General features: G+C 53.2%; 2 protein-coding genes across 2 annotated transcripts in view; one reads left to right on the plus strand and one right to left on the minus strand.

Moving 5' to 3' along the window:
- The first annotated feature begins 556 nt into the window (after nucleotides 1-556).
- ASXL1 (ASXL transcriptional regulator 1) lies at nucleotides 557-17984 on the plus strand. Its single transcript, XM_034067059.1, has 12 exons — nucleotides 557-678; nucleotides 4979-5061; nucleotides 7783-7891; nucleotides 9002-9122; nucleotides 9197-9294; nucleotides 9942-10035; nucleotides 10320-10472; nucleotides 10858-11021; nucleotides 11117-11213; nucleotides 11675-11780; nucleotides 12231-12843; nucleotides 13535-17984. The coding sequence occupies exons 1-12, from the start codon at nucleotides 619-621 to the stop codon at nucleotides 16346-16348; spliced, it is 4512 nt and encodes a 1503-aa protein (XP_033922950.1). The 5' UTR covers nucleotides 557-618; the 3' UTR covers nucleotides 16349-17984.
- Nucleotides 17985-20152: 2168 nt separating this feature from the next.
- The window catches only part of NOL4L (nucleolar protein 4 like), a 56058-nt gene continuing 51517 nt past the window's right edge, over nucleotides 20153-24693 (minus strand). Inside the window, exons 11-12 of the mRNA XM_034067102.1 lie at nucleotides 23284-24288; nucleotides 20153-22134 (exon numbers count right to left, since the gene is read on the minus strand). Of these exons, the coding sequence (XP_033922993.1) occupies nucleotides 24089-24288 (200 nt within the window). The 3' untranslated portion in view covers nucleotides 20153-22134; nucleotides 23284-24088. The remainder of the gene's footprint in view (nucleotides 22135-23283; nucleotides 24289-24693) is intronic.

A 24693-nucleotide genomic window follows, 5' to 3' on the forward strand; every position in this document is an offset into this window, starting at 1 on the left:
CCCAGCTCCTCCATCCCGCATCGGAATGCGGGACAAGCCCCGGTTTAACCGGAGCCCTCTCCGCTAGGCCCGGCCGGCGCCGCTCCTCCTGCCTCAGCCCGGGCTATGGGGCCCCGCGGCTGTGAGGGGAGGCCGCGGCCGGTCCCAGCATGCTGCGCGGTGCGCGCGGGGCCTGCCGGGAGTTGTAGTCCACAAGGAGGCGAGAGGCGTTGACGCCGGCACAGCCGCGGACTACAACTCCCAGCAACCCTTGCGGTTTGTTTTCCTTCAAACCAGGCCCAGGCCCCTCCGCGCGCCTCTCGCTCCGGCCCCTCCCCTTTCGGTCTCGGCGCGCGGGCCCCGCCGTGTCCCGCCGCGGCCACCGTCGCCGAGCCCCGCCCCCTTTCCCCCTCCCGCTCCCACCCTTTGACCCCGGTGTTATGTCGGGCCCGAGCCGCCGCCGCCGCCTCCTCCTCCTCCTCCGGTAGCTCCCGGAGCCGCTCGAGCCCCGCCCGCCCCCCCCCCGCCCGCGCGTGCCCCGCCCCGTTCCCCCCCCCCCCCCCTTCCGCCGCCGCCGCCGCCGCCCGCGCGCGCCCAACGGTCCGCGGCCGCCGAGCCCCGCGCGGGAGGAGGAGGAGGATGAAGGAGATGAAGCAGCGCAGGAAGAAGGAGCGCACGTGGGCAGAGGCCGCGCGCCTGGTGAGCGGGGGGGGAGGGGGGAGCGCGGAGCCGAGCAGGGCCCATGGGGCCTCCCCCCCCCCCGCTCCGGTAACGGCCCCGGGGGGGGGCCCGGGATATGCATCCCCCCCAACACACACACACACCGGTTGTTTCCCTTCGCGAGCCCCGGGGGGGAGGGGGTCCCGGGGCCGGCGCCCGTCGTTGTGCGGACGGGGCCTGGCCCCTCCGTGCAGGCCCGGTAGGGCTCGGGGGGACGGGGAACCGGCGGCCCGGCCCGGCCCTGCCTGCGGGGCCCGGTTTAACGGCCGAGGAGCGGCTTTTCCCTGCCCCAGCAGCGCCCTGGCCGCGGGCGGTGGGAGCGGTGCTGGGAGCGGTGCTGAGCCCGGTGCAGCCGCAGCACCGGGCAGCGAACGGACACTCCTGCGCCGGGAGGTGCAGTTCGGGGCCTGTCCTGGGCCTCTTGGCTTTGGGACTGTTGAAGGCTTCACCCTCCAGGGCTGGGGCTGCTCCGGTTCCTGTGGCTCTGCTGGGGTTTGACTGTAGCAGCAGGAGGGGGTTGTTGCTCTCCATGGGGTGTTGGTGTGTCCTGACCCCCGCTGGGGAGCTAGGAGGGATAACAAGCATCCTACAGGCAGTGAGTGTGAAGTCTGATGTGAGGGGTGCTCCTGGAGGTGTCCGGCCTTGCTGTGTGCAAGGGGCTGCTTGGAGGGAGCTCACTCCCTTCCCTCTCCATCACGGAGCTGGTCGGTGTCATGGATCTGTGCAGGTACCGGAGGACCGGCACACAGAGCAAGGGCTGACCCAAGCCCCTGGGCTTGGAACACACACAGCCCTGCACATGGATGTCAGCAGGAATGGGTTGCAGGGTGTTTGGGTTCCCTGCTTTTCCTCTGTGTGTGTGTATTCTGGGTTGTGCAGTGGAGCACATGGACTTGGGCAGGAGCAGTGTGGGGACTCCAGCCGAGAGCCGGGTCTGGTGCTGAGGGTGATCAGGATGGGTCTCAGTGCTCCTTCTGGGGAAGATTTGTTTGGCTCTCTGAGTGTTTTCTTACCGCGTGCCAGGAGGAAACCTAAGCAGAGAAGCATCTCCCAGCAGCCTGCACCGGCTGTGTGTGTATATGGTGATCCTAGAGCCACAGGACTCTGCTTGAAGAGCTGCAGAAGGTCAGAGCCAGGCACAGCGGGCATGGGGTGGCCGAGCATCTCATTGGGTCCTGGTCACTGTGGGTGACAGGGATGCTCCTGGTCGGTGACCTCCGGGGCAGAAGCAGCGTGAGGTGACCTTGCTTAAAGTCACCTCATCCCAAAGTCTTGGGCTCTAACAGGGGAAGAACAGCAGTATTAGTCTGCTCAAAGCAGAACATGAGGCTGTGACTAAAGCAGATCCTCGTGCACCTCCTCACCTCAGCATGATGGGACAGGGATCTCTCCACACACATCCTCTCACCTCCCTGTTGGCCAGAAGCTCAGGTGCATGAGATGTCTGAGCCTCAGCAGTATCTTAGAGCCATTGAGAACCAGAAATAGACCGGTCTCATGCTGGATTATCCACTTAGAGAGACCTACGGTTGCGTAGCTGCACTTCCAGCTCGCAGGACTGATTGTAAATCCACTAAAAATAGATCTTTATTTAACACGAGTCTTACACATGCTCCCTGTCAAAATGCTTTTAATTTTCCCCTCTGGCGTGCACTATTGTTTCATATTCCTCTCCATGTTTCTGAGAACTGGAGGCAAAAGTGCTTTTCAGTGTTGGTGCTCCTGCAGAGCTAATGCACATTCCATGCAATGAGCCTTTAAAGATTCATTTGGACACCTGGAGCCACAGGACTGATCCACAAGTGCTGTCGGAGCTGGGTGACTGGTAAATGTATTGGGAAGTGCTGGCAGATTCCATAGTCACAGGTGTAGGACCCTTGACTACCAGTGTTATAAATAGGAGAGATGTGGGGAGAGTCTTATTTGGGTTAAGGAGTAGCTAAGGTTGGAGTTGTAGCTCCTGATGGGAGGTTGGTGTGCACCAGGACTGTTGGGATGGGAGATCAGTGCTGGAGGTGGGTTCAGTGGCTAAACCGCAGGACTGAGCTGAGCTCTGAGGCAGAAGCTCTTCCCTGTGAGGGTGCTGAGGCGCTGGCACAGGGTGCCCAGAGAAGCTGTGGCTGCCCCATCCCTGGCAGTGCTCAAGGCCAGGTTGGACACAGGGGCTTGGAGCAGCTGCTCCAGTGGAAGGGGTCCCTGCCTGTGGCAGGGGTTGGAGCTGGAGGAGCTTTAAGGTCCCTTCAACCCAAACCAGGCTGGGATTCTATGATCTTCTCTCCCCAGTTCTCCCCTTAAGCAGTCTGTACACTTAATGTAGCTGTTGATTGGGAATTGTTCCCCTGAGCATTGAGTCTTTTATCTTTATGTAAATGCTGCTTCGTGCTCAGTTTTGGGCTGTATTTCCCTGGCTCTGACTGTCACAGGAGAGGCTTCAGAAGCTGTGAAGACTTCCCTTGGTTTTCCAAGGAGGCATGTTCCATTCTGTGGCTCCTGCACTCACCTCCAGCAGTGTGCTCCCTTGTCAGTGTCTGCTCCCTTCGGCTGACAGGGTGACAGTTCAGGAGGAAGGCATGGAAACCACACAACCTGGGCAGGCTTTGTGGTCACTGGAGGGACAAGTGTGATGGAGCTGCACTGACTGGGGTGCAGGTTGTTTATCCTCACTGCATAGGGTTTATCACTTTCTTTGATCTTTCAGCTCTTTTGCTCTCATTGTGTTTTATCTCAGGGTAGGTAGCTCTCTAATTTCCGTCCCCATCCAGGTTGCACCACTCATGGTTGTGATCTTCAAGCATCTGAGAAGTCCTTGTTGGGTGGATGTGATGTAGGACATTCCTTTTAGCACCAAACTTAACTGAAGCACAGAACCCCAGTGACACAGGTTGGGTTTCTCTCTGCCTTTGGAGGTTGGACATGGTACAGAGATGCAAACAGTGCCCTGCACAACACTGGTTTTCTCGCAACCATCACTCTCATGCAGCTCCAGAAAGCAGAGTGTGGGGTTTGTGCCCTGCCACGAGGCTGCAGTGACTCAGTCCTAGATGGTGCTGATACAAATGGGGCATTTGGGTTCCTCCACCAGCTCCTCACACAAGCCAGACTGAAAGGCAGCGTTGTGTTGCTCCTCTAGAGCATGGGGACGGATTTAGTCAGGGTGGTGCATTACTTTGGCCATTACATTAGGGGAACTTAGACCACAGTTACAATCTAGATGCCCATTACTGCTTGTCCTGGAGGCCTCAGGCTGTGTCCTGTGCCCAGGTCACAGTCTGTTTGCTCCCTCAGACCCAGAGTTTGAGCTCAGATCCTTTGCATTCAGAGAGGAGTGCTGTCTGCTTCAGCACGAGGCGCGTGGTGAGCAGCTGTAGGGTAATCTGCTCCCAAAGAAACATCGCGGTTTACATCTACTGCAGCTTATTTTGGTTCATTGTTTCCTGTTTATGTGGGTAATCTTCTTATCCACAGACATGTCCGGTCCTCTCTTTGAATCCTCGAGTTTGTGCTCCAGAATGTCCAGAAGCAAGAAGTTCCACAGGCTCTTAGAAAAGAGAGATTAAAACCTGTAATAGCCTCTTTAGTTCTTTGCATATAAGTGACAAATCTATTCATATCATACGTGAAAGGATGAGTTGGTACTGTATTGCCTTTTTAATATCTGATTTTGCTCATTTTCTGTCAAAGGCAAGCACTCCAAGTCTCTAGCTGTATTTTCCCCACATCCTTTGCTGTTCTTGTCCTCTTACAAGAATTCAGGCTCTTACCTGTGGTACCCTTCTTGAGCTGGAGCAGGGATGGAATGAATGCAGTAGCCCAAGGAAGGAATGCTGTTGGGTTATATAGTTGTAGTTATACTTCTGTGAGCAGAAAAAGTGGCTGCTTTAGTGCAAGGTAGGGAAGTGTGTGTTAGGGAGAGCATCTCACATCATTAGAGGTCAGTGACCACTGCACAGCATGGAAGGGTGCACGTGGCAGCAGCTTGGTCTAACGTACATGGGAGTTGGTTAAAAAGCTTCCACTGGTTTCCTGCTGTGGGGTCAAGGCCGAATTCTGCTGCTTTTCCTCTCCTTCGTGGTTCAGTTAATCAGGGAGCAGATGAAGGGGAGCCCTTTGTGGTGTTTGCCATGGTCTGACTGGGAGGTAGCCTGGAATGTTTCATGTCTCTTTTGCAGATGAATGGAGGTTTAGGGGGGATATTGCTGGATTTGAACAGCAGCCCCTGGAGTGGGTCTGTGGATGCAGAAGCACATTCTGTACTGACATGTGGGCTTTTGTCTTTTAGGTGCTGGAAAATTACTCTGATGCTCCTATGACCCCAAAACAGATTCTACAGGTCATCGAGGCTGAAGGACTAAAGGAAATGAGGTTAGTATTGATGATCTTGTCTAGAACACAGTGTGGAGCATGGGGGAGGATGCGTATGAAGCCTTGTGTTGCTTTGTGCAATTCTTCCTCATCTCCAGCCCATTTTTCTTCCATTTCCTCCTCTTTCCAGCACAGTCATTTCAGATGACACCATGGACACTTCCATACAGGTTGTGGGGTTGTTTTCCTTTGACAATAACTGGAAGCTGTACTTGGGTTGGTTTTTTTTGTAACACACAGGGTCCCATTCATCCATCTGTGGTAAAACAGGTGCCTGTAGCAGGTCAGGCTCCTGCATTGTGTTGTACTGAATGACTTGTATGGTTCTCTCTTAAGTACCTCCCAGTTATTTCTGCCGCTGGGACTAGTTTGAGAACAGTCTTTGTCTCCTCTGATGCTTCATTTCTAGAGCAGACATCATGTTTTAGGAGACTCAAATAAGTCATCTTTATATTACTATACTGGTCTCTGCTCAGTTTCGAGTACCATGGTAGTGCAGCTCACCCTGTTGTGGCTCCTGACATTGTATGGAGGAGATGCCCATCTCAATGTGGGCTTCATATGGAAAAGAACCTGATATGGAGCCTAGGAAACGAGAGGAGTGGGAGACTTTTCCTTGACTAACTTCCTGTGAGCACCCATCTGTTTCTGTGATAATAGTAGAAGAGAAATACAGTGTCTTACAGATTGAAGCAAGTGGGGAACTGTGTTAGTCCCAGTGCCTCAGTTAGTGCTGCATGGCATAAAAAGACACTTTGGCTACCAGAGACAGAAAAAGCAGTCTCTTGGCTGCTGCCCATTGACTGACTTGTGGGAATCCAGATGCATGAACTGTTTCCAGTCTTGCTTTCCCCTCACCTTGATTCTGTGCACTGTTTCCACCCTGGTGTCTGCATCTCCTGACCCTGTACTTTACCCAGCTGAAGAAGGTAAACTCATTTTTCTGGGACCTAACAACCCAAAACATTGCCTTGTTTCTGCTCCTTACGTGTGTCTGAAGTCAGGATACAGCTGGGGCTGTTTGAATAGTGAAAACTGGTGATGCCCACAGAGGTGTCAGGTAGGAGCTGGTATTGTTCAGAGAGGGGTGATGCAGATGTGTGTTGCTGCATCAGTGTGGGAGCTGTTGGAACACTGGTGGTCCTTGCCCAGGAGATCCTCACTGGTTTGGATGTGGGAGGTGGTTTCACAGCTCTGAGCAGAATTCCTACAGGCTTTTCATGAGGACCTTCAGGGATACTCTGCACCTTTCCTGCATCAGTCCTGTTACTTCAGTGGGTAGTTGAAGATCTACAGGCATAGGCTGTTCTCTGCTAAAGGTGATAGCAGGTCTCTCCTCACACACATAAATTACCTTGGTGCTCCCAGTTCTGACAAGTGGTGTGTCACAGTAGCTAAAGACCAGACTTTGGAGCATGTGTCAAGTTGAATCCCACAGAGTGAAATCGCTCCTGTAAAGGTCAGTGGGTTTCCCTTGGGATATCTGCTTTTCCTTCCCGGTCATTAATTCTCTGCTTTAAGAAAAGACTGTTTTCTTCAGAGCACAATTGTTCACAGGATGAAGGCAGTGATCCTGCCTGGCTAAACATGCTCAGGCTTCCCTGGGCCTTGTATAAACCCTTCCTGAAACTCCATTTCCTGAAGGAAATAGCTTGGTGGCTTGAGATGTTTCTCCCTTTGAATCAATACCGAGGCAGCATTCCCTGGTTGGGGGTCACACTGGTCTATTGGGAAGGGGCTGTGTTCCTTAGGGGGGACACTGATGGTCCTGTATGGCTGATGCTTGAGCCAGGACACTTGGGCCCAGCACCATTGCTGAGTCCTGGCTCCAAGGAGAATATGAACTCTTTGGGTTTTCCTCATTTTGGGGAAAAGTCCTTGTTTTGCCTTTTGAGGGAAGCGTTTTCTGGCTGGTTACAGCGTGCTTGGGACGTCTGCTCAACACAGATGGGAAAGCACTGTCTAACAGGACAGAAGGCTGGGGATTCTGTGCTAGTACCACACATCAAGGGTATTTCTGTTGAAGAAACGTCCAAAAACCCAAGCACAGTCAGGGTGGGAACAGAAATTGTTGTAAGGGTTCGATTTGAGAATGATTTTCTTTGAAATAGGCCAGGTTTCAGTTTCACTTTTAATAACAACGGAATGGATGCTGCTCTGGCTCTGCCAGGTGACTGCCGGTCCGTGTGTGATGTATTGGAAACCATGAGGTTACAGAAGTTCCATCAGTGAGCGTAGGATGGATGCTTTAACCAGGGCATTACACAGGACGTGACAAATCAGGGCATCAGACCTTTTATACCTAACTGGTAGTGCAGTTCTGTCTGCGGCTTGTCAGGGAGGATATACCAGAAACACATCTGGGTACAACCCATGTGGGTTTGGGCTGAATAAATCTGGAGTTTTGGTAAAGTCAGTTGAAGTCTGAAAGTTTCAAGCAGAGGAAGGGAGGAAATGGGTCATAAACGTTGGAAACAGCTAAAAATGGCTCAGAGTGACTTTAAACTGGCATTGTGCTTCCTGTTTGATAGCTTTGCTGTGCTCTTGGAGGCTGATGGTCACAAAGGAAAACATAATGCTGTTCTGTCTGGAGTGCCCGTCCCCTGAAGTTAATCAGCAGCATCTCTGTTAACCTTAAAGATGCCCATTTAAACAGATCCTTCAGGCTGTTTGCTTGCTGAGGCCAGTTCTTAAACCTGAGCTGTTCTTTCTGTGTCCTAGTGGCACCTCTCCCCTGGCCTGCCTCAACGCCATGCTCCATTCCAACTCCCGGGGAGGTGATGGGCTCTTCTACAAGCTGCCCGGACGCATCAGCCTCTTCACCCTCAAGGTGAGTGCTCTTTACCCTGCGGAGTTCCTGCTCTTAACTGGGAGCCGAGGTGTGAGTTGTGCTTGTTACATGGAGCTGAGTGTTACACTGACACTGAGCATCATATGAGCTGAATGTGCTGCATGTGGGCTCGTCATGTGAGAGTGTCTGGAATCCCTTATTTCATTAGAGCTTGTACCGTTCAGCTATATTTATATGCTAAATCCATTTTAAAAACAACTATGTCTTGAATTGCATAAGCTATAAGATAAATCCTCTTGTTCCAGTATTTTGTGCCCACCTCAGGTGCGTGCTTATGAGAACAGCCCATGTGCTCTTTTCCTACCAGCCACAAGGGAACACCCTCAACCAGTAACTTCAATTGGTCTGAGACCTTGTAGCTGCAAGTAGGACCTTGACAGGAAAATGTACATTCATTCTCCTGGCAGCTTGTTTTGTGTTCAGCTGCATTCTGAGTGTATTTAGCATCACCATTTTCCTCAGATCTTGAGGTCTCTCTGGAACATTTAATTTATTGTCCCAGTAATCTTAAATGTTGAAAGTGTTTCTGCTCTTCCTTTGCATTGTTTTGTACTGTTGGATCCCCTGATAAATAAATATCAGCTTGACAGGTAACAGGTATCTCAGCTATTTCATTGGCATCTTTTTTTCCCACTGTCAGAACATGTTGTTGAATTGCCATATTTTGCTGAAAATAGATGGCATTGAAATGCCTTTGTCTATACAGGTAGTAAATATATCTCTTAAGCTTACTACCTCACTATTGGCTACTCTGGTGCTCCCTGTTGTTTTGTAGTTAGAATGAAATACTTCTCTTTAATAGAAACTGCTTGCTTGCAGAAAACTGTGATGAATTATTAACCCTGTGTATGTTGGATACATTTGAGCTATTTGTTTAGGAGGTGTCTATGAAGTGTTCGAGTAGTTCAGATGACTTCTGTTCCCCTGTGAGCCCAGATACACTTGAAAATATCTTTGCATCAAGGATAAAAATAGGGAAGATGAAAAAAATGAAGCTGAAGAACCATATCCGCTAAACATCCATCCTGTTGGTGTGTGCCTTGAGGCTGGCAGGGAGTGAAGCCATCCCTGTTCTGTTTGCCCCTTCAGAAGGATGCCTTGCAGTGGTCTCGGAATCTGTCTGTGCCGGAAGGGGAGGAGCTGGAGGATACAGCAGATGCAGAAAGTTGTGAGTCCAATGAAGCAAGCACTGTGAGTGGTGACAATGATGGTAAGTGTCAAAGGATGTTCACCTTAAACCATGGCACCTGCTTCTGTGTCTGACTGAGGGCACTTCTCTTTCAGTGTCTCTTGATGAAACCTCCTCTAATGCCTCGTGTTCCACTGAATCTCTGAGCAAGGGACCTGCTACGACCAGGGAGAGCCACCGAACCGCATCCCAGGTAGGAGAAAGTGGGACTGACTGGAAGCATGGGGAGCTTTCAGTGCTGCCTGGTAGCTGGGTTAGTGTTACAGGGACTGGTTGGGCACAAGTGCCTCAGTTATGGGGAAGAGAAATTGTCCTTAGGTGAGGAGTTTGCAGTATGGGAGGATCATTGGTCATTGCAGTCAAACTACCTTCTGCAACCCATGCTGAAGAGCCCACTAGCATGTAGCTAGTTATAGGACAAGGGGGAATGGTTTTAAACTGACAGAGGAGAGATTTGATTGTACCGTGGTAGAAGCTGTTCCCTGTGAGGGTGCTGAGGCGCTGGCACAGGGTGCCCAGAGAAGCTGTGGCTGCCCCATCCCTGGCAGTGCTCAAGGCCAGGTTGGACACAGGGGCTTGGAGCAGCTGCTCCAGTGGAAGGGGTCCCTGCCTGTGCAGAACAACTTGGAACTGGATGAGTTTTAAGGTCCCTTCCAACCCAAACCAATCTGGGATTCTATGATACTATGGAAGGTGATTTTGAATTCTCTGCTATTCATAAATATACCTGAAGATTTACCTAGGAGCAAGGTAGATCTTTAACTAAGAAACATTCTGTTTAGAAGATTATTTTACCCCTTTATAACATCTCTGTTCCTTTCATTTCTTTCTGGGCTGCAGGCAACCAAGCAAAAGAAAAAGACTGGTGTAATGCTGCCACGTGTTGTCTTAACACCACTGAAAGTAAACGGGGCACACATGGAGTCTGCCTCTGGTGAGCATTGCTTTTGGGGGGTGGTTTTCCCATGACTGCCCAGCAAGCTTTCAGTCAGTACTCCCTGTGTGTCTGTAAGCTTGCCTGAGGGTTTCCTTAATGCTTCATGAGAATGCATGTGACTGTAGAGAGCTGTGGATGTGTTCAGCCCCATCAAAGCACTTGGTAACTGCACAATACCCTGTAACAGGGGTAACAGCAGATAATTCTTGTATGTAAAACCATTCTCCAGGTTGGGTTTCTGCTGTTCCCTGCACGTCTTTATGGGATTGTTTTGCCTGTAGGCTTCACGGGGAGGCACGCTGACGGGGAGAGCAGCAGCACATCCAGCAGCAGCAGCAGCTCTCTGGCCCTGTGCAAAGCCACCTTGCGCAGTAGAACAGAAATAAACAGGGACCCTCCACAGCTGCTGAGGGGGATCAGGAAGCCCACGGCTGGTAAGTGCTTCTGATGGACCTCACAAGAGTCTGTATGTCTGAGAAAAGAACATGAAGCTTCTTTTCCATCAGAAAGCATATGATGACCTTAAGGCTCTCGGCTCTTCCTCCCCAACATGAGTGAGATAATTGTTTAAAGCTTGGTGTGATGAACAGCATGGAGAATTCTACTTGAATATGACACAAATGTGACCTCCTGTCAAACTTCCAGATGCAGGTCTATTAATTAGTGTGATTGAGAGTTTTTCTTCACACTTGAGTACCAGTCTTTTCTCACATATCTTGCTCCTTTTGCCCTAGTAGTTTGACACAAAGTTCTTGCCCACCCTGCTGAAATCCTTTTGTACAACAATGGTTATTTTATTTGCCTGTCTTTAAACTCCAGGGCAAATGAAACGCAACAGGGGAGAGGATATTGACTTTGAAACACCCGGCTCCATTCTTGTCAACACCAACCTGCGAGCTCTGATAAACTCCAGAACCTTCAATGCGCTCCCGTCACACTTCCAGCAGCAGCTTCTCTACCTCCTTCCCGAAGTTGACAGACAGGTACAAGGGTGCAGCACGTGGGGGTCTCCCATCCACATTCCCATGCCCCTTGGCTGTGGGATGGCTGGAACAAGCGTGTTGTGTGTGTCCATCAGGTTGGGGCTGATGGGCTGATGCGGCTCAGCGGCAGCGCGCTCAACAATGAGTTCTTCACCCATGCGGCACAGAGCTGGAGGGAGCGCCTGGCTGATGGTGAGCAGCTCTACCTGCTGTGGGGTGGAGGAGAGGCACTCATCTAGTGGGATTTGTGGGTTGTCTGTCACAGTTAATGACCAGTTTCACCCAGCCTGGCAGTGCCTGCCCATGTTGTCCCCAACTTTTCTTCTTTTCTTACCATTAAAATCAAAGCTGTGATTTCCTTTGGTGCTTTGGGACCTTCAGAATGAAGTGGTGGAGCTGTAAAGTAGTGCCAGGCTTATCACTTCCTCACATGGTGGTCTTTGTCTGGGAAAACATGATGTTTTTCAGACTTGCTTGAGGCTGTGTGACCATTGCCCTTAAACAGTTGCAAGCAGCATGTGGACCCATGGCAGGGTGGGAACAGCAAACCTGTCCTTCAGATATATAGCTACTGTCCTGCAAAAATGCACAAGGTTGCATTTGCAGAATTGGTTTTGTTTGGAACTCAATTTCAGCCTCTTGCTTCTTTGCAGGTGAATTCACCCATGAAATGCAAGTTCGCATTCGGCAGGAAATGGAAAAGGAAAAGAGAGTGGAGCAATGGAAAGAGAAGTTCTTTGAGGACTACTATGGACAAAAGTGAGAAACTGTCTCATCTGTGCTGTTTTATCTGTTTATTATACAGGTAGCGGAGCATGTTTCTGCTTTGCTGAGAAGGTGCAGCATAAAGTCCTGGAAAGATGCAGGTTTTATGGGGTGAATCATTCAGGCCATTGCTCCAGGAAATCCTTACTGGCATTGGCTGGGGCACAGCAGAAGTTTGTAGCCCTTCTACTTTGTTTTCAAGTTAATTTTACTTGTTTTCCCTCACAGGTCTTTACATTTGCTTATTATTCCCAGTAATAGTAACGTGGGTTAGTGAATGTGTGGGTTATGTCATTTTGGAGTGATATAATGAGATTTTGATGAGTCTCTGCTTTGTAATCTGTGCAGACATGAGTGGCATAGAGTACAGCTCTTAGTAAAGGATTGAATGCTTAAATAGGGCCAGGCTTTAGGTTTTACCTGGGTTGTCTGTTTCTCTCCCAGGCTGGGCTTGAAGCAGGAGGAGTCCCAGGAGCAGAGTCTGGTGCAGGAGGATGCTGAGAACAGGACAGGCCTCTCTGCTCCAGCGGAGGCGAGGCTGCCACGAGGGCCTGCAGCGAGGCAGAGGGACGGGCGCTTCCGCAAGCGCTCCCGGGCTGACCTGCGGTGCCGGGCCAGGAGGAGCCTCTACAAACTGCGGGAGCCGGAGCAAGTGGAGGCTTCCAAAGAGGCTGCGGCTGTGGGGCAGGAGCCATCAGCACAGAAAGAGACACAGCCTGAGGCAGACCCGAAGAAAGACGAGCCGAGCCCTTCACCTGCAGCACTGCAGCCAGAGAGCTCCGACCTGCCCCTCTCTGCAGAGACCTCCAAGTTACACAGTAAAGCGGAAGATCCATCATTGGCAGCTGCAAACAGGATTCCCAGCTTGCCCCAGGAGAACTCTGCTCCGGAGCCCAAGGACCAGAAGAGGAAATGCTTTGAGGAGGCTGCCTCCGCCTCCTTCCCCGAAAAGAAGCCCCGGCTTGAAGATCGTCAGTCCTTTCGTAACACAATTGAAAGTGTTCACCCAGAAAAGCCACAGCCTACTAAAGAGGAGCCAAAGGTCCCACCCATCCGGGTAGGAAGGAGGGTTATAGCTGCTTGCGATCCCAGCGCTGTCATGCTCAGTACCATCAAAATGTTATTAAAATGTCAAGTGTTGTCATCCTGGGAGGAGAAGTGGAAGGGTTTCATTGGTAGAGCTGCCTAAGTGCCCCTGATTGCCACAGTTTGCTATCTTATTTAGACAGGCAAAGAATGGGAAATTGTTCCAAGGCCTTTGCATAAGAGCACAGCGTAACCTTGACTTGCTCTGTTAGTCTGCGTTTCTGTGGATGCAGAAATTGCTTTTCCTGAAGCTAGCTGACTTGCTGCAAGAGAGACCTTCAGATGTGTTCTTTATCCTGCCTAGCTCCTCTTCTTTGGGCAAAATCTTCATGTTCCCTCTGACTTCCCCTGTTCTGAATGGAGGTGCCCATCTCCTTAGCCTCAGGGTCATCCTCATGTAGAAAGGACCGTTTTGATTCCTTAAGAATCACTTATTTGTCTGTGGGCTCTAGTCATGCTGAGCTTTACATAGCACAGGGCAGAGCATGCATGCAGGGATTATGGGGACTGTGGTGCTCCTCTCCCAAAATCAGTTTTTAAGCTGGAATTCTGACCCTTTATTGAATTCTTGCAGTAAGACTCATGATGATCAGGTGCTAATGAAATGCATTGCAGTGTGTGAGGATGAGTGCTGGAGCTGACTGCTTTTCCCTCTCTTGCAGATTCAACTTTCACGTATTAAACCACCCTGGGTGGTTAAAGGTCAGCCCACTTACCAGATATGCCCCCGCATCATCCCCAGCACGGAGCCCCCCAGCCGCGGCAGGGCTGGCGCCCGGACACTCGCAGACATTAAAGCCCGGGCCCTGCACGCCCGAGCCCAGCGCGAAGCCGCCGCTGCCATCGGGGGTGGAGGGGGTCCCGGTGGGGGGAGAGGCCCAGATGAAGGAGGAGGAGGAGGAGAAGCCAACGGCCGCTCCGGGCACAGGAGGTCAAAGAGAGCTCATGGAAAGCGCTCGGCAGATCTGCAGCGAGCACAACTACTGCCGCCCGCCCGTGTGAGCGCGGATGCTCTGGGGGCTGCTGCACATCCCATCTCTTCAACACAAGACTCCCTCTCCTCAAGGAGCCAGGGCAGTGGTGCTCAGGAGTGCACTGCAGGTGCTCAGCCTGGGGATGGCTCACCCAAGGGGCAGTTCTATGGTGCTTTGACTGCGTCATCCTGCAAGGAGGAGAGCCCTGAGCAGCCCCACTGTGACCCACGGACCGAAATCCCATCTTGTGTTGCGTCACAGGAGGGGCAAAGTGCACAGCTGAAAAGCGTGGCTCCTGCAGTGAACGGTCTGTCGTGTTCCCGGGTGCAGGGAGCTGTGATCAGTCCTACAGGCGATGGGGCTGTGTCGGGACTCGGGGGTGCTGCTGCCCCTGCCTTGCAGCTGGGTTATCATTCTGACGTAAAGGAACATTCCTCGGGGTGTCCTGCTCCTCTGCCAGCACCATCCTCGGGCAGCAGCGAGTGCCATGAGCCAGGAATGGTCTCGAGATTCAGATTTAATGGCTCTGAAGTGTTTGCAGAGAAATGTGTCACTGATAGAGATGGCTCCAAAGCAGGGACTGCTGGAGTGGAGGAGGCCAACCCTGTGCTGGGGGACCTGGCACATCTGCAGGCAGAGGAAGGCAGCGATGGCAAACTGGGCAATGGAGAGCAGAATGCAGAGGCCGTGGTGAGAGCCTCTTTACACGGTGACTTTGTTTCTCAGAACAGGATAGACACCTCTGAAACACATGAGCAACCACAGGAGAGGAGCCCCTCAACAGGACCAGAAAACACACTTCAGCCATTGAGGGAGACCCAGGAGTTGAAGACAAGTGGAGATGAGGAAGTGCAGAGTACACACAGTGAAACGACAGACACTGCTTCAGACTTTGAAGGTGACATAGCTGATGAGAGTGAGGTGATGGATGGATGCTGCAGAAGCACCAGCTGTAGGGAGGTGGCTGGGGAAGACACCTCCTGCCATGGCAGCACCGAGAGGGTTATATCAAAATCAGGGGCAGACAACCCGGCCTGTGTCAGGGACCTCCCTGCAGTGACAGCAATGGGCACTGCATCTCCATCCCAGAGACAGGGACCACACACCCCACTGCCTCAGAAAGCAGCTTCCGCTCGGTCCGTGTCCTCTGTTGAAACCAACAACCCTTTGGTGACGCAGCTGCTTAAGGGGAGCCTTCCTTTGGAGGAAGTTCTCCCAGGATCCCACACCAGTGTGAAGCTGGAAGCTGCGCAGCCACCCCTGGCCAAGCCATCAGAAACCCTCTCCCTGAAGGTGGAGTCAGGAGGCAGTTGCTGTTTTGGAGCAGAGTCTCCTCCAGATATAGGAATGAAGACGAGTGCCCTGAGCAGGAGCGATGACTTCCACTCAATGAGGTCTTCCACAGATCCCCAGAACAAGTGTGGATCAGGGGCACCATTGCCTGGAGCAGAGGATGTGGAGGTTGGGTCTGTTGCAGAGAACCCTCCCACAGCTGGCTCAGCTTTAAGCTGCCCAGAGCAGCTGGCAACTGTGGGAAGTGCTTCTCAGAAGCCTGAAGATCCAGGCCCTCGGGAAAGAACCTTTTCTGCCTGTAGCTTTGAGGAGCAAAAGGAGTTGCCCAAGGTCCCTCGGGTGGCACAGCACAACCCGTTAGCAAGCGTCACCACAAAGACAAGTCCAAAGGGGTTGAACACCTCCACTGAGCCTCGGTTTTTGTCTCCAACTGTAACTTCTCTTGGTCCAAATCAGACAGGAGGTGCCTCGGTCAACACAAACTATGCTGGAGCTCAAGGCAAGAAGCTCTTTGGTTCTGGCTTCCCTTGCAACGCCAGTGTTAGACTGCACCACCCCAGGGTTTTGGACCAAGCTCCCGTCATAGGAACCTTGTCCCCCAGCAAACAGACTCTGGACAAGAGCTGTGCCCCAGGGGAGGGAATAACGGCTGCAAGGGGGGAATGGGCTTCAAAGCAGCACCCCAGCACCATGGGGGGAAGGAGGAACGAGAACGTGGTGAGTGGCAGCCCAGGCAAGGGGAATGCAGAGAACCAGAAGGAGCTGAGTGAGCCCTTGCAGAGCATCCCACTGGGAACGGACTTGCCGTTCTTCAGGTTTCCAACACGGGAAGCAGGAAAAGGCCACGGTCACCCTTTGGAGCCTTCTTCCATCCCCTCACAGCTCAATATCAAACAGGCATTTTATGGGAAGCTTTCTAAGCTGCAGCTCAATTCCACCAGCTTTAATTATTCATCCAGCGCTCCAGCCTTTCCCAGAAGCCTCGCTGGGAGCGTGATGCAGCTGAGCCACAAAGCGAACTTTGCTGCCAGCCGGAACTCGGCCCTGTCTGTGCAGATGTTTGCTGACAGCAGCAGCGTTGATGAGATCTCCTTCAAGTGCTCCTGCAGCCTGAAAGCCATGATCATGTGCAAGGGCTGCGGCGCCTTCTGCCACGACGACTGTATAGGACCCTCCAAGCTGTGTGTATTGTGCCTTGTGGTGAGATAATGAATTATGGCCATGGGACAGATTGTATATTCAGTGTGTGTATTTTGATAACGACTGATGCTAAAGCCTGTACACGAAGTACTATTCTGTTTATAGTAGAAATGTTACTACACTTTGTTGCAGTGAGGAACGTTGATTTGCCTTCCCACGAAGATCTCCAGTGCAGAACCCTTTGGCTCATGGTTACACTCCGGTTTCGGTGGATCCATCCTCCTGCTTCCTGTTGCCATGAAGATGCCGACTGTGTTTTGATGCCCGTGCTGAGGCGAACACCCGAGTGAGAGGCAGTTTGTGGCAACCTGTGAACCCTGCATTGAGGAACTCGTTGCATCCAAAGGAACTGGAACAGGATGTTTCTGTTTCGGGGCTGCGCTAGGTGAGGCCCTGCAGTCTTCTGCTATCCCCTTCTGCCATCTCCATTCTCAGTGTCCTGGGAAGCACGGCTGTGCCCTTGGTGCAAGCAGAGCTGCTCTCCAGGAACAGTCCTCAGTGGTCTTCAGGTGCTACAGCAGAGCGTGGTGCCCACCAAAGGATGCTGCAGTAACCAAGCAGTGCACAGAGCCCATGGAGGATGCAAGAAGAGGGAAAAGAAAGAAGTAAAAGCATCAGGTGCCAACCAAACGCCTCTGGTCTGTGAGGCTGAACTCGTGTCCTGGTGCTGTGCCTGTGCCCTGACCTGGTGTGAAGCCGTGAGGTTCCCAGCAGCTCAGTCCTGCAGGCTCTGCGTTGAGGCCCTGAGCGTGTGAGCCCTTGCAGGCACCCCCGTGATCCGTGTGAGCTCCATCAGCATGGAAAGCAGTGGGGTTTCCTTTGGTTTCTTTTTTTTATATATTTTCATTCTTGGATGTATAAAGTGAATTCTTTGGCTCCTGTAAGTACCCTCTATGCATCTGTTTGATCATGTATTTATATGTTGTACACAGTACTGGGCAACTCTGTAAATGGTTGTAATGTACATAGAACATAAAGGGTTCTTTTTGTTTCCTTGGATTTCCAGGCTCTCGGCAGTGTTGCATTAAAGTGGTGTTAGTTATTAACCTGCCCCTGGAGTCGGAGCCGCTGTGTTCTGTCCCCTGGGCTCTCTCTGGGCTGGGCTGGGCTGGGCCGTGCAGGCAGACCATGGGGTGCCCATTGCTGTGAGTGCTCTGGAGCTGCAGCTGCACAAGGGGAACACTTCGTGCCCTCACTGAGAGCAAACCCAGGACTCTTCCTCTTTGGAGCACTTACCTATCAAGGGGAATTGCCTCAGTGCAGGGAGCAGTCACTTGTTCCGTTCAAGCAGTGTTGTAGAATTGTAGGGGGTTTCTTTTCTTCTGGTTCCTTTCCTAGTTCTGTGCTACCTCCCTTGACCATGCACTTGGGTTTTAACAGTGCAAGTCCCTGTTTGAGACGTGAGCCAGAGGGATGCAACAAGTTCAGTCTCCAGAATGGTTTTATCAGCCTCATACTGTGGGATGGGGAGAGGCCAAGGCTGGGGGATGGCTGGGGAGCATGGAGGTGCTGAGGGCTTACCAAAGATGGGAGCAGAGCCGGGGCTGGCTCGGCCGTGGCCTGTGGCAGTGTCTGGTTTGCAGAGCCCTCGGGTCTGCTCATGTCTGTCCCTTGTGGTATGGAAAATAAACACTCTGTAAAAGCTGCTCTTGTGGTTTCAATCCTCTTCTTCTGCAGCCGTTCCCTGCTCCCTGAGGCAGTCACTGCTTCCCCTCTCCTTGGCAGGGAGGCTGCAGAGCTCGGCTCAGGCAGGGGGAGCTGCCTCAGCTTCATTGCGTGGAGGTTACACACTTGCAGGGGACTGATGATGCTGCGGACACTGAGACCCTTGGGAACCAGCTCCTCTGAAGGCTCCAGAAGCTGCAGCAGGGCTGTGAGATGCTGCGGGAGCCCTCGTGGTGATGGGGTGATGGTGATGGGGTGATGGTGATGGGTGGTACTGGCCTGGCTGGGGAGGTGCCCTTGGGCAGCAGCACTGAGAGCAGCCCAGTGTCACTGGGCATCACAGCTTCCGTGCTGCCATCGCACTCAGTTGTTGGATAAAGAGGTCTGAAAAGGGTTTTGAAGGAGGATAACAGTGTGGCACCAATTGTGCTGTATCAGTATGTCCCTTCTCTCTTTTCCAGGTAGTAAGAACAATGTGAATGACTACATTACACATCTATGTCCTGGTCTCATCAGGTGGATCTTGCACAAGGCAGAGGTGACCTGGTGGATTGGGCAGTGGGGCTGGGCGAGTGCTTGGATCCATGTGATAACCTCTGACTTCCCTGTGCTCCATGGTGCTGCCATGGCCGGACAGCAGTGGTGGTCCCTCCCAGACACTGATGCTGGTGATGATGCAGGAGCACAGCAGCTTCATTTACAATTCATGGTAAGGGGGCAAAGCCAAGAACTGCTGCATCTGAGTGCAGAGGAAGCTCTGGCCCAAGTGTGGCTTCATGGGTGTATGGCATTGCTCCCATGGGGAGTCAAGGTTTATGTGTGTGTGAGCATCGGCCTCAGCTGCAGCCCCTGGCTCTGGCAGAGTGTCTGCAAACAGGGCTTGGAGGTGCCCAGATCATCAAAACACACTAAAAATAAGGAATGTAGAAAGTGGAGTTGTTACTTAGGGAAGATTTAAGCCTAAACAACCAGCACATCTCTGTGTTACTGGTGTGCTGGAGGGTGAGGGCAGGATCAGCTCCCTCTAGAGTGGGGAGCTTGGAGCTCTCAAACCCTGTTCATGTCCGAATTTCCCACAGGGAAACACTGATTTCCTCCCTGACGTGTCTCTGAGCAGCAGCTCTGCTCTCTCAGAGCTTCTGCTCTTTGCATCCAGCTGCCTATGGATGGAGGGGTCTGTCCGGCTGCCTGTGCCATGGAGATGAGGCAGCAACACCAGGTAATTCCAAAGGACATGGCTCTGCACACTGCTGTGACCACACACCACCAATCCCCACGGCTTCCAGCTGCCATCTGAAACGGGATCGGAGCTCATCCGGAGGCTTGGCTGTTGCTGAACCCAGCTCCATCACAGACACACAGGAGATGCTGCACCCGCGTGTGCTGCTGAGCCCTCCCATTGCCTCTGTGCACCCGTAAGTTACTGACCATAAGAGAACAAAAGAGGGGCTTGGGACAAGGGCCTTTAGGGACAGGCCAAGGGGAATGGCTTGAACCTGCCCGAGTGGAGACTGAGCTGAGCTCTTAGGCAGAAGCTGTTCCCTGTGAGGGTGCTGAGGCGCTGGCACAGGGTGCCCAGAGAAGCTGTGTCTGCCCCATCCCTGGCAGTGCTCAAGGCCAGGTTGGACACAGGGGCTTGGAGCAGCTGCTCCAGTGGAAGGTGTCCCTGCCCATTGGAGCTGGAGGAGCTTTAAGTGTGGGATTCTGTGATGCTGTGGAAGGAGCAGAGCAGGCACTGCTACAACCCAGGAGGTTTTATCCACACAGCGCTTTGAGATGAACATGTTATGGATGCAAAGGTTTATTACACGTAGTGAATAAAACTGATCAGGTTTTACCATGAGAAGGAGGAACTTTCCACAGGCTTCAGTGCAAACTCCTCTTGGTTTCCTCACCAAAACCAGACCCTTCACAAATTAACGTTCTCAAAAGGGGAGTTATGCAGCAAATCCGTTCCCGGCCCCACGGGTGAGTGCTGATGGTGCTCCTGGTACCCACACTGGCTCAGGCCAAAAGGACTCACCCGTGGGGCTGGTTGTTACCTTTTAACACCTACATTTAGGCCCTGCTTTGGTGGCCGCTGCCACCGACCCCTTGCACCGCGGGGCTGGGGAGCACCCACGGGCTCGACAGTGGAGGAGAAAGCCCTTCTTGTTATACAGTGTTTATTAAGTAGATTCAGTCTTATATATGATATACAGATTCGAAAGAAAAAAACCAAAAAAGAAAGAAAAAAACCCCAAAAAGGATTCCACATACTTATGAAATCAGTGCATTTAGCAAGTAATACCATGGAGATAACAGCTTGATTAACAGCTCATTGGTCTTTGTTAAGTGAGGGGAACAGGGAGTTGGCCTGTGCTAATCATTCCACGAACAGAACAGAATTCAGTTGCATCACATATATAATAGACACACATCCTAAGAATTAAAATATTAAGCCACATTTACTGGAAAAATCCACAGTATAGAACACAAATAACTCTTATCAAGCCCGTTGAGGAGGAAGTGCTCATCTGCTTAAGAGCCACATTAAGTTGCATAGGTGCCTATCTGCAAAAATATCATTTCAAAAGGAATCCATTGATTAAGCAATAAAGTGTCACCTTAAAAGCCGGGTTAAGTGCCATATGCTTCTACCCGAGCCTCGGGATAGCGCCGGCTTTCCAAAGAGCCGCTTCCTTTGGGAGCCTCCCATGGGATGCGCTCCCCCCCTCGCAACCCGAGCTCAGCTTGGCCCATCCCTGTGGTTTGGGAAAGGCTGTTCCCGATCCTGGGGGGGGTTATCCCTCCCGATCCCCACCAGTCCTCCCCTGCATGGTGTGACCCCTGCTCTGAGCTCTCGGATGGGGATGGGAGCAGTGGGATCGGCAGCTCCGCATCGGCTCCACCTGAACCGGCTCTGGGGGACAAGAGAATCCCTTGTGCAAACCCCACTGCTGCTGCCGGGGGGTTCAGCTTTGGGGGGGTGTTCCTCGGGGCGGGTGCGTGTTGGGGTGAGTGAGGCTGTGGCTGGGTTAAGCAGACGAACTGGGTGAGGTGCATCTTCCTCTCGACGAGCGGGTCTCGCAGAACACACGGGGGCCGGGGGTTCTGTACATGTAAACAGGACACTTTCACTGAGTCCAAAAGAGGAGCAAAAATACAAAGGTTCACATTGGTCTTAGGTAGATACAGGCGAAGAGCGGAGCGTGCGGCTCCGGAACAACCAAACAGAAGGTCCTAAAGCACCACTAAATGATATAAAAACCAGAGCAGGGATGGGTGTTGGGGCCGGGGGGTCTAAGCTACCTTGTAAAAAGTCTTACAAAACCTTACAAATGAAAAGTCTATCAACCCTCTGAGTTCAAAGCAGCAGCATCTGTTTGTCATGAACTGGTACGGGAGCCGCGGGGCTCGGGGAGGTACAGGGTACGTCTGCTCACAGCCCCACGGAGCAACCCGGGGCAGGGATGGTCGGGGTTCAACCCAAATACAAGACCATGAACTTAAGACTCTATGTTCTCAAGCAGTGCTGAGCTCCTAAGGTAAAGCCCGGCCCATCCAGACCATTGCTAACCCCGCATTCTCCTTCCACCTCTCAGGTCTGCAGAGCTGGTGGATTCTGCTCCTGCTCATTCCTTCGCGTTGGGAAACCCGGATAAGAGATTCCTGACCCCGTCCTGCCTGGTGGGAGCGCAGGGATGTGGCTGTGAAACAGTCCTGGAGCACAGAGGAGCCGCAGCCGAGCTGGAGAGCACTGAGGTGTCTGTGGAGCTTGTGCCAAGAGGCTCCAAAGCTGCAGCTCACCCGAAGGAAACGAAAGAAAGAAGAAAGGAAAAGATCCCTGACAGGAATTCACAGTCAATCCCATTGGAGTCGGAACTCGTCACAGACGAGGCTGTCACTGGGGCTTGGGGAATCTGAGCCTGTACCATTCAGCTGCAAGTTCTGAACATCAGTTGGCAGGACGGGACCTTCCTAAGCAACCACGAACCTCATCCGCCTCCTACAGCAGTCAACAAAGTGTAAGAGCTACTTCACTACGTGCTAAGACAAGTTCAAAGGTGATCTGGGAACGCCAGCTAAAACGTGTCTAAGTCAGACTTCAACCAGGCTGCAGCTGATGGAGGCCTCTCCGGGGTCACCACCTGCAGGAAGGGGATGGCAAAGTTATGGCTAAAGGTTCCCGATGGCCTCTGCCGAGGGAGGCACCGGCTGGGGTGGGATGGGGCAGAGGGAGAATTCCGGGACAGCGATTGTCTCTGCCTCTGCTTCCCTAACGTTCAGCCTGTCCCAGCGGCTGTGGGCTCACGTCTGCATCAGGGCTTTGGGGCTTTGTGGTGTTCACACATGAATCAGTATTTACATCAATGCCAGGGGGATGCGATGGATGCACCAGGCAGGGAGGAATAAGCCTGAGCCTGGGCTCAGGGGCTGGGGATGGGCTCAGGTCTCACCAGACCCCCCCCATCCCTGCATGGACGGGGGGGCAGGTCCCTTTTCTCTGGATGCTACAGGAAGTGTCAGGTTTGGGGAGGGCAGTCAATGGGCAACGGGAGGTCCCTCCTGCTGCCCTGCAAGCGCAGCCTCAGCCTGGTGATGCCCCTGCTGTGCTGAGGCTAAACCAGGGCACAGGCTTTGCTCCTCTTCCAGTGTGTGGGGACTATGATCGGGTGTAAGGCTATGGAGTGAACGGGCCCCAGAGCAGGAGAGAGGAGCCCCAAAGCTGGCTCCAAAGAGGGAAAGCCTCGACCTTTCTAACAGGGTTTGCACTTATTGAATGCCTGCCCCGGGGTGAGGGCTCCTGCCCGGGCTGGGAGCAGGCACTGCTCTCTCCATGGCTCCACAGCACGTTGCATTGCTTGAGCTCGGCTCAGCATCCCCAGCCTGAGCAAAGTCCCTGGGTTTAGCAGCACTGGTAGTAGGTATTGCACTGAGCAAAACGAAGTGCATTATTGGGGGTAGGGAGGGGTGGTAATGGGGTAGAATGGTCATCGGATTATCGGTTTTCCACACTTTGGGCATTGTGGGCTTGTTCCAGGGCTGTGAGCAGGGAGGGGGAGGATCCTGGGCCCCAGAGAGGACTCTGTCAGTGCTGCTGCCGAGCGTTGCCTGTCTCCATCTTCCACCCGGGCACAGACCCGGCATCAGCTTTATTACACCCTATGGGGCTCACGGTCCCGGTGCCGCCCCAGGGCTGGGTGCCGGTGGGGCCGGGGCTGAGGAGCTGCCGCCAGCAGCAGGGCCCCGGCCGCTTCCAGCCTCCTCGGCGCGATCCACGCGGCTGCGACACTCACCAGGACCGGCGCCGCCAGCCCTGGCAGGAGCCCACAACGGAGGCTGAGGTAGAGAACGGATGGTGCCCGCGAGGCCGCGTTCCTCAGGTTCTTCCCTTCCTTCCTTCTCCTGTCCGCCAGGACTGCCGCGGGTGCCGGAGGCTGCGGCGCGAGGCCGAGTCTGTGCGAGGCCGCTCGGAGGCGAGGCTGAGCCGGGCGCTGCTCCGTGCGCCGGAGGCCGAGCAGCCTCGAGTCCGGGGCCGGACGGCAGCCGTGCTCCCTGCCAGGCAAGGGCTCCCCAGAGAAACAGGCCGAGCTGCCTGGGAATGAGCAGTGTGGTGATATGGAATGTGTTATTTCACAGGAATCAATGCCTCCTGATCAGACAACAAGAACGTGGCAATCTGTACAAACTCAAAAGGTTCCATTTTCAGAAAAATAAATTACTAAGGGGAGAGGAGGGTCCAGTTCTCAATAAATATGTGATCAGCTCACCTAAGACTCGGAAATCATCTGGGGACAGGAATCTAACATTTGGGTCCACAAAGGTTATTCTAAATACATCTGCAGCCCCAAACCTCCCCAGGCTCCCTTCTGCCCTGGAAGCCCCACGTCCTCCCAAGCCGCGGGTTTGGCTGTTGGTCTGGTTCAAAACGTGTCCTTGTGCCTCGAGTCCCAGGTGCTCGGAGTGTAAAACAAAAGAGGTCTTTTGGATTCCACCTTCTAAACCTACGTGTACCCGGACGGGAGGGCGATGCCAGCCCTGAGCAGGACGCGCCGGGAGCCGCTTCCAGCAGGTAGGAATTGTCTTGGAGCCAGAGGAGCATCAGTTCTGCTGTAAAATGAGGTTTTCCAGTTCGTCTGCCGAGCGGAGCAGGAAGGCTGCGGACTCCCGGTAACCGGCAATGAGCTGCCGCACGGCACTGATCTCCGTGGGGCTCAGCTGTGCCGCCGGCATTGCCCTGCTGGTGCTGTTGGACGGTGCCGTGCTCGAGGCTCCACCTTTCATGCTGAGATCCGTGGGACCTGCCAGGGAAAGCCAGAGGTGAGGTGAGGATTTGGGAGTGCCCATCCTGCCACCAGATCCCCATGGGAAGCCCATGGACCCATCCCTGCAAAGTGCTGGACTGAGCTGGAGCGCTGCAGGTGGATGGAGCACTTGGTGATGCTGCAGAACAGCTCCAGGAGGGCTGAGGCTCCGGAGTGACCTGGCACTGCCATGGGACACAGGGACACTGAGCAGGGACTGGGCTGCAGTGATCTGCAAACCACAAGGGGTTAGGGTTAGGGTTGGGTCCCCCATCTGAGAGGATGGGGGAGTTCAGCAGCTCCCCCAGACTGGGGGATCCCAGTGGCAGGGAGGGGATCCCATTGCTGAGGGCAGGAGGGGAAGCATCCAGGGAGCACTGAGCTGGAGCAGAAATGCTGTGG

The sequence above is a fragment of the Melopsittacus undulatus genome, chromosome 10, assembly GCF_012275295.1.
Source record: "Melopsittacus undulatus isolate bMelUnd1 chromosome 10, bMelUnd1.mat.Z, whole genome shotgun sequence".
Lineage (NCBI taxonomy): Eukaryota > Metazoa > Chordata > Aves > Psittaciformes > Psittaculidae > Melopsittacus > Melopsittacus undulatus.

Coding starts and splice junctions, on each gene's coding strand:
- ASXL1 (XM_034067059.1), top strand. CDS start 619: ATGAAGGAGATGAAGCAGCGCAGGAAGAAGGAGCGCACGTGGGCAGAG. Junction 11,214..11,674: donor GAGGGAGCGCCTGGCTGATG/GTGAGCAGCTCT, acceptor GCTTCTTTGCAG/GTGAATTCACCCATGAAATG. Junction 12,844..13,534: donor CAAAGGTCCCACCCATCCGG/GTAGGAAGGAGG, acceptor CCTCTCTTGCAG/ATTCAACTTTCACGTATTAA.